General features: G+C 38.4%; 1 protein-coding gene across 3 annotated transcripts in view; it reads right to left on the reverse strand.

The window, feature by feature from the left end:
• SMAD2 (SMAD family member 2) overlaps nucleotides 1-2,421 on the reverse strand; it is a 39,063-nt gene extending 36,642 nt beyond the window's left edge. For all 3 annotated transcript variants that reach the window (XM_031059630.1, XM_005424187.3, XM_005424186.3), the window contains exon 1: nucleotides 2,128-2,421. In XM_031059630.1, the coding sequence (XP_030915490.1) occupies nucleotides 2,128-2,360 (233 nt within the window). In that variant the 5' untranslated portion in view covers nucleotides 2,361-2,421. The remainder of the gene's footprint in view (nucleotides 1-2,127) is intronic.
• Between the last annotated feature and the right edge of the window lie 6,299 nt (nucleotides 2,422-8,720).

Here is an 8,720-nt window from a genome sequence, read left to right on the forward strand (position 1 = left end):
TGACTAGTAAGGAAAAAAGTTTCAAATTCAGCATTTTATTATTTATCCCTGCTGATCTGCAGATCTTTAAGACATTCATTAAAGTGGGTCTCAAGCAGTGGTTTCATTAACTTACTAAATCCAAGAACAGAATCTCCAAGAAGTCATTACAGTACTGAGTTGACATTCATTATTTCTTGGGAATCCAAACTACTACTGTCAAAGTGAAATAATATCAACAATACAAAACCCAGCTATGAAATTAAAAAATTCTGCATGGCACTGCTGGTAGCCCTGATATCACCCTGCCACTTAGTGCCAAAACAATTTTTTAATTTAAAATTAAGCCCTGTATAATAGCCAACACCAACAGAAAAACTCTTCCTGACTAACTCCTAAGGCACTCAAGAGGAGTAAAATCCAGGTCCAGTTCTTTTTACAGCTGAGTGGAAGACAGAGAACAGCAAGAACTGCTAGTCACAGAATATTTGTATTCCATTTTAAAAATTATTTATTACGTCTACTTTAGCACAAAAGGTCACGCAAGCACACTCTACTATGAGTAGACTAGAGTCTACTCAAAAATAATGATGTATTAGAATAGTGTTTGTATCTTCTAACAAAATTCATTGTAGACATCTCTTTTTCTGAAATAGCAATGTCTACTGCTCCAGTATCCCTGAAGGAGGGCTCTATAAAAGCCAAGAGTTCTAGAATCTAGGTAACAAATTTTTATATTAAGTGTGTTTAACTTGTGTCATATGAAACAACTTCCAATTAAGCACCTCATCTCAGCCTCAGTAAAGACTCGCTAAATACATGGAGTCATCTCAAGAAACATAAAACCTTACAGGTTCCAATCTTAGTCTGCTGATAATACACTAAGACAAGAAAGCACTAATATTTTTTAATCTATCGTTTCCATCTGGCAAAAGGAAGAAAGCAGAAGGCAAAACCAGAAATTTTTGGGTATATTCTAGGGAAGAAAATACAAGTGGAGGGCAGCATTAGAAACAAAATGTGAAGAGGAAAGAGAAAAATAAGAATTAAAATAGTCGTTTATTCAGGGTATAGTCATGACTTTCCCAGACAGCTGCGTCAAATTGAAAACAGAATGCTGAAACCATTATCAGATAACAGCTACAACACATTTGATATATGGAATCATTAGTGACACCAGTCAAATCTAGCTTGCACTATGATTAATACAAAGTTTGAAAGTAGCTAGGATGAATGCACTAATACAGAAATGAAGTTCATAAACCAGATGTAGCTCCTCTCCCCTATAAATAACTTCAGCATCAAGGGACTTAAGTGCCCAGAAAAGTGAAATGCGCTAACTTTTCCAGGGAAAAACACACCTGTGAAGTGATTTGATACTTCTGTCACACACAATGAGCCTGCCCAGGCTCCCCAGTGGGAATTCAGTGCAACATGAATCAAGAGGAGACTGCATTATACCTACAAACATAACCCTTGCTCTCGCACAGCAGTTGCTATGAATTAAGCTGGGAAAGTCAAAGGGGTAGAATGCAAGTTGTTCATCTAAATCTTTATACATTTCAGAAGAGCAATTCTAGAAATACCCCAAGTTATTAAGCAAAAAGTGTTTTCATTAAACAATAACAATAATTACAGTAAATAAACTGGTCTTCAGACAACCTGCCTCCAAAGATAAAATTTCCCTTCAAAAGGGAGAATGGAGGAAGCTTGTACCATTTAAACTAGCAGATAAAATTGAAAATAATTAGATTACTGAAGTGTTGACCAAGGAAAAACTAGTCTTTTAGTATTTCTTCAAGTAAAAGTATTGGCTCAAGCATGCTCCCCTCCCCAAGTATAGACAGGGTTATTAAATAAAAGCATAAGGCAGTGCTACAAACTAAGACCAGTGTTAAATATCATGAGAATACACAAAAACAGGATCCTACATATCAATGAAAACTGAAATGTAACGAAATTGTGACTTCACAAAGCATGTGATTTCCTTTATAAGCAAACACCGTATTAATCCAATACAGGTTTTAAATAACTTTAAAGAATCAAAAGCATGCAACTACTTTTTAGTCATTTGTTCACAGAAGGTCTGAGCATCCATTTAGTCATTTCCTAAGTGGCTGTAACAATTTCAAATACAATAGCACTTACCTTGGTATTGTCACACATTTTGTATTGCAATTCTGAGTCGTAATTGCCTTCTCAAGCTCATCCAGCTGTCCTGTTTTCTTTAGCTTCTTGACCAAGCTTTTCACTGCTTTCTCACACCACTTCTCCTCCTGACCATTCTGCTCACCACCACCGGCCCCTGCAGTGCCACCAGCGGATTTTTTCCACCCCAGAAGTCTCTTCACAACTGGTGGAGTGAATGGCAATATGGACATAGCTTCCACCAGACAGGACACTCAGCAAGCAATGAATTGGAGATTCCTGCCTGATCCCTGAAAACACAAACCAAAACAAGAGACACGTTAGCACTGAGGTTTCACATGAAACAAATACCTGTCTGCCTTAGGACCTCTCACTGCCAAATGCCACAGGACACTACATCAAAAAAAAAAAAAAAAACAAACCAAAGATAAATAGCTCAGAAGTAGTCTGTATCACAGTTAGGTACTTCATCAATAAAGATCAAGCTTGCTGCAGACTCTTCAACAGCTAACACAGACCAAAATTACTACTAGAATAGAAAATTAATTTTTTCTCAAGTCTTTCCTTACTAAAGCAAACGTCACCAAATACAGAAGGTAACTTGAGTCTAGCTTTGCACCTAGGCTAGCTGGTTTAAGTAGTTTATTAATATTTTCCCCAAGTGACTGACAAATTGCATACATATATATGCACATTCTGCCCATCTCCAAATTAATTTAGCAGATAAAATTGTGTTTGGAAGGTGATTTAGTCATTATGGCTTGACAGAAACCTTCCAACAGCCAGCCATTTCACAAACCTTTTCTCATTTTGTCATATTTTAAATAACTACCAATTTTTTTTACATGGGGGGACACCAATTTCAAATTTCCTCTAAGTCTAGTAATAAGCCTAGTTCCCTCTAAAATTCAGTGGTCTACAGATAATAAATCCTCTCAAATGGCAGTGCTTAAAATCATGCCTTTCAAAATTCACTAACAGAACAGTTAAAATCTTAGTTTGTAGGCATTGGGGTAGTAGAACTGTCTGTTTTCAATTTTAAAAGCCTTTCATTCAGTATAACTACCTGATCAGGATATTAATATAAAATGAAATATTAAAAAGGATGCTGAAACTGGAGCTATGTTTAGCATTCACTGCAATATGCACTTCAAATCATTTAAAAGAGAAATGATAGCCACTTAGGAAAAAGCATCTTGCTTTTGCAGCTTCCATTAGGCTGGATTTAGGCATTAAAATAAAATACCTGAAATCAACAGGCAGACAGCTGTTAGAAATTGCTCAAGGACATTAATGGTCCTATGGATGGAAGCATAGCTTTGAAGTCAAAAACGATCCTATTTCCAGGCAACAAATGGGTATTTGAACTCCAGAAAGTTCCCATATTCCCAAGCTGAGTAAATTTGTTCAGCCAGCTGAAAATACCTTGTTTTAGCTAAAAGCTAACACTACCTTCAGGCTATTTGATTTGAGCTTTGAAGGCAGCTTACATGCCTCTCCAACCTGTACAGGCACACTTCCCACATCTATCCAAAATATGCCAACTTCATCTTACTGAAGTCTCCCACCTGCACAACAGCATGATCTGAGGTACTTCAGGATACAGCATTCATGGCTAATTTATGCCTTGTCACATTTTTGCAGTTTCAGTGAGGGCCAAGTCAACAAACACTAGATTATATTCTACAGGTAATTTAAGTCATAACTTTGCAACTTCCACAAAACAGAACATTCAGTAGGCATGACATTTCAGTTTCAAATAAATTACACCTCCATAAACCAGCTTCTCAGAGCACCCAAAAATATGACAGAAGCAAGCAAAGCAGTTTTCTGGGGTCAGGGAGACAGAGGTTCTAATTAACAGAGACCAAGATGAACACTGATAATTTTATGCAAGCATTGAAAATACTCCATCCTGTATCACAGAATCACTGAGTGGTTTTGGAAGGGACTGTTAAAAATCATCTCGTTGCACCTTCTGCCATGGGCACGGACAACTTCCCCTATCCCAGGCTGCTCAGAGCTCTATCCAACCTGACCTGCAACACTTGTAGGGATAGGGCAGCCACAACTTCTCTGGGCAACCTGTGCCAGAACCTAACCACCTCCAGAGGCAAGAATTTCTTCCTTATACCAAATCCAGACCAACCCTCTCTGAGTTTTAAACAGTTGCACATTTTTTGTCTGTAGAGACCCTAGTAAAAAGACAAAACATTCATTTTCACACAAGACTATAAAGAAATTTTCTTCTTCCAGCAACATTAAATTATTACTGAATTGTCCCCAATAACTCCAACTGATGATTTTGCTGAGCACTGGATTGGAGGCCTGGCTACAGCGAACAAGAAAAATAAAACTCAATAGACAACATTTTTTAATGAAACACTGACTCAGACACTCAAGGTATAGTATGAAAAGGAGTCAAGCCAACACATCAGCTTTTTGCCACAGGAAGACCAGTTCTCCTTCCTTTTTGTGGCACTACCACATCAGCACCAGTGGTAATGCTCTTCCACAAAAATTCACCTAGGTAAGAATAAAAACCCATCCATTTTCTAGGTTTTTTGCTAAGATAGTTCTCTTTCAAGCTAAAAAGTTGCTCGCACATGGTACTGATGTACTACAAGTGATGTCAGATGAATTACAGGAGTGTGGAAAGAGAACTCCAGCCCCAGACTTCCACTGCAGCACTAGTGTTGACTGCATAGCTGGAAATGTGCTTTAATTTAAATCATTTATTTTGGTGACAAAGCCAAATTAAGCAGCCTGCTATGTTCTGAACCATTTGAGGGCCTGGCAGTGAGAAACATTAGACCCCTAATGAGTACACCAAGCAGCTCCAAAGATTAAACAGGCGGGCTTGCAGGGCCTCCACTGGTTGAAGAATCACACTCGGTTCTAAAGCAGGGAGCAGCAGTCACTGGGAGCTTTGTAAAAATACTTCAGCCTTTGAGCAAGGCCAGCACTGGATGCTTCAGAGGCACACACAAGAAATTCAGAAAGACTGAACTGAAGGAGACAACCTCTTTGGCTTTTAAGACTTCGTTTCAAAGAGCAGCAATTGATGTATAATATCTAAATATTAAATTCAGTGCTGACAGATGTAGGCAACCAGGTATCACTATCATTGCTGATCCACACACCAATTCTTATCCTTATCTGAATATTTTCTGTTCTTTAGCTTCAAATTTGACACCTTTCAGTGCCACAGAATACTCCTTCGACTGTCAGCCTTATAAAACACTGACTTCAGAAAGGTCTCATTTACCACCAAGGCGGTAAATAGCCTCTTTTGGAGCCTAGTCTTCCAGGCCCTCCAAACATTCTCAATGCTTTTATCCAAATTTTCAGCTTTTAATACTCCCTGTGATGAGGTGCTCAATTTTGCAGCATTCTCTCCCCTAATAATGAAATAAATTTTTCTGTGTTCTCTGATGGTTTGGTGTTTCTTTAATAAAGATTTGCCTTCCTCCTTCAAATGCACATTGAGTAACTTAAATCCTGGAGCATGAAAGAATTTAGAAATTCCATACATTTCATTTGAACTCTCACATTATTTTGACATACTCAGAGGAAAATAAATTTTTAAAAAAATCTCTTTTTACATTTCCAAATGACTGTAAGCTCAGACCCAACTAATCAGAAACTTCCAGATACTACACTTAATTTTATCCAGTTGCCTTACAGATGTGGGCTCATCCATTTTCTGCAGATGTCAGAAAGCACAAATTGATATGCTACCTCCATGAAAATAAATGGTAAAAAAAACCCAAAACACCAAGAGACACATTTAAAGAGCCATTTCTAACAATGATTTTTTGCAGCTTAGCAGCTATTTAACAAAAACACAACATACCTCACAGCTGCAGACTAGGAGTCTGGGAGGCTTATACTAACTTCTTCTTTCTAGCTATTGTTTTGCCATGTCAGTGATTTGCCAGGAGTTATCAATAAGAATTTCAGTAAGTTATTCCAGTAGTGACCCTGTATCTTTCAAAGGGTGAGCAGAGAGAATGTGACACAAGTAGGACAGGGACTTCATTCAGCTTAATACTTCAGCCTATTGTGATAAGTACTCACATGAGAGTATTTCAACCAGCTTAATTTATGAAAAAAAGGCACTCCAAGCCTAGAGAAGATAGTGCAAACTGCAAGGCACAAGTGGGCTGAAATATGAGCAATTTGGATAAACAGAGATTTTGCAATGAAAAAGCAGCCATGGTGCATCCAGCCCAGTGCTCCAACAGCTCCTAAGGTGGCAAAAGCACATGCTACTCAAGGAAAGCATGCGAACCTGACTGCATTCTGCAATCCACTCTCCTCATAATCCTTCAGCAATTTAAACTGTTACAAAATTAAAGGCTACATTGCTACTTACTCCCATCAGAAGCAATTCATGGACTTGCTGTCCACAAATCCATCTAACCACCTTTTTAACATGCCTTCACAACCTCTTGTGGCAGACTGCACTTGTATTTAAGTGCCCACTGTTAAAAGAACTACTTCTTGTAATTTAATTTATTCCCTTCCTAGTTTCAGAAAGTCACTCTTGTTCTACCAGTGAAAACTTTGCTGAAGAATGAAGAACTACTTGCATTCATCTGGCCTGCAAGCTTCACAACTCTGTACACCTGAATCACGTCCCTCCCTCAAATAAGAGGGCTCTCAGCCTCTCCTCACAAAGAAATTATCTGAACACAGCTCACACAGTTTGGGATGTTCCCCTGGACAGAGGCCAAGCCTGAAAGCTTTACTTCTTCCATTAAATTAATTTCAAGTACCTGAAGACACTGTATAAGGACTAATCCAAGGACCACAGAAAAAAAATTGTATCAGCCTAACGTTATCTTTGCACTTATCCCTTTTGTCATATTATCCTAAAGCTCTCAACAGTATAATTTAAATATAAAGTACAAAGACAGAAATTTACACCTTATGAGGAACTGGAGCTAGAAGGCAGGGTGCATGTGCCTGCTGCAGAGCATCTGTCAGGAGCTCAAGCAAACATAAGGATCCCTAAACCGGCATTGATCATTCTAACTGTACCCACCCAGATGGTATCAGAAACACTTTGTTTACACCAATGGGTTTAGGAGTCACTGTTAAAGCTCATTTTTGACCAGCAAATCCCATTTCTATTCATCAATTATAACTTTTACCTTCAAATGGATACAGTAATGGAAGAAGATTTGATATCTTGAAAAACAATAATTGCATACACTGCCACTGCTGATGCTTGCCTCTTGCTAGAAACATTTCTCTAGATTTTTGCCTGGTACACATTCTTCATCCACTAAAAAAAAAAAAAAAATGTTCTTCCCCCAAATGCATACAGAAAACAATCTTTACCAATGCTGCAAAAAACATTTCCACATTGCTAAAATGGCCTCAGATTAACTACATGCTGAATATGTAACATCCCCTCTTACTTGAAGCGTTTTTTTGTGATTCCCTTGTAGTTTAGAGCCAACCTCCTCAAAAAACTGAGTACTCACAGCCTTTGCTTTTAAAAGGAGCTCAGATGCGCTTCACCATCACTGACTCTTTGCACCATGACCCCTTTGCTCTCTTCTGCTGAGGCCCAATGGTGTGGCCCAAATTTGATCTTTTCTTCCTTCCTGTGCACTATTTCAATATCCACTACAAGACAACAAGATTCAGGGACTCTCTGGGTAACTGTAGGGAGATTTTCAGGATCCCTTCCCAAGCTCAACTGTAGTTTAACTAGTAGTACCAAGTCAGCAGTGTGCTCCACAGCAGAAAACTTCCATTTCAGCCCTTTCCATCCCAGTCCATCTCTGGGCTGCGCCTTCAAACTGCAGCTATGGATACTCAAGGGAGTACTCATTGTTACCCAGAAAGGTACAAAAGTTTCTTTAGATTGCTGGAACACAGAGAGCCATGTGCTGTTACTCCCAACAGATTAAGACTGGAAGAGCTACAAATTGCCTAACTTTGGTGGTATTTGTTTCATCTCTGCCCCCGCAGCATATCTCTGCTCCCTGATGCACACATGTTTCTATAGTTGGTCAAACAGTGTCATAGTTGGCAACTTCTAAAGTCAAAGTTTGAGTCATGTCTACTATTATTCCATTCTACTGTGGTTCTCTGGAACAAGTATTAAATATTAAGCCCATGATCCCAGCAATAACTAAGCACAAAAGATGAAGAAAACCTTAAGGGCAGCATACTAGCAGACTAAAATCTTCAAGGGAAATTTTCCTTTCCTGAGTGTCTGGAACATACTATAAACACACTGGTGCTACCAAAAATATCAAGTGATTTCTGGCTAATTTATTCTAAAGCCTTATGCAACATATTTCATATCAGTCTGCTTATTCATCTTATACTTGAAATAAAGAAATCTGATCTCTCCTGGTTTTACTAGAAGTATTCTGGCTTAGAATAATTTCATCTGCAAGAGCTCTTCTGAAATAAAGAGGACAGAAGTTAAGCTCCTGAGGAAAGAAGATCGAGGAAAATAATTTGTGGTATTTGAGAGAAAGTCTACAAGCTCATTTCCTCCCTATTTTAGTCCCATTTTTGGGATTTTTTTAAAGGCAATGTTTTTTTCATTAATCCTGGAATCTGGA

Source organism: Geospiza fortis, unplaced genomic scaffold (assembly GCF_000277835.1).
Source record: "Geospiza fortis unplaced genomic scaffold, GeoFor_1.0 scaffold488, whole genome shotgun sequence".
In the NCBI taxonomy this organism is placed as follows: Eukaryota; Metazoa; Chordata; class Aves; order Passeriformes; family Thraupidae; genus Geospiza; species Geospiza fortis.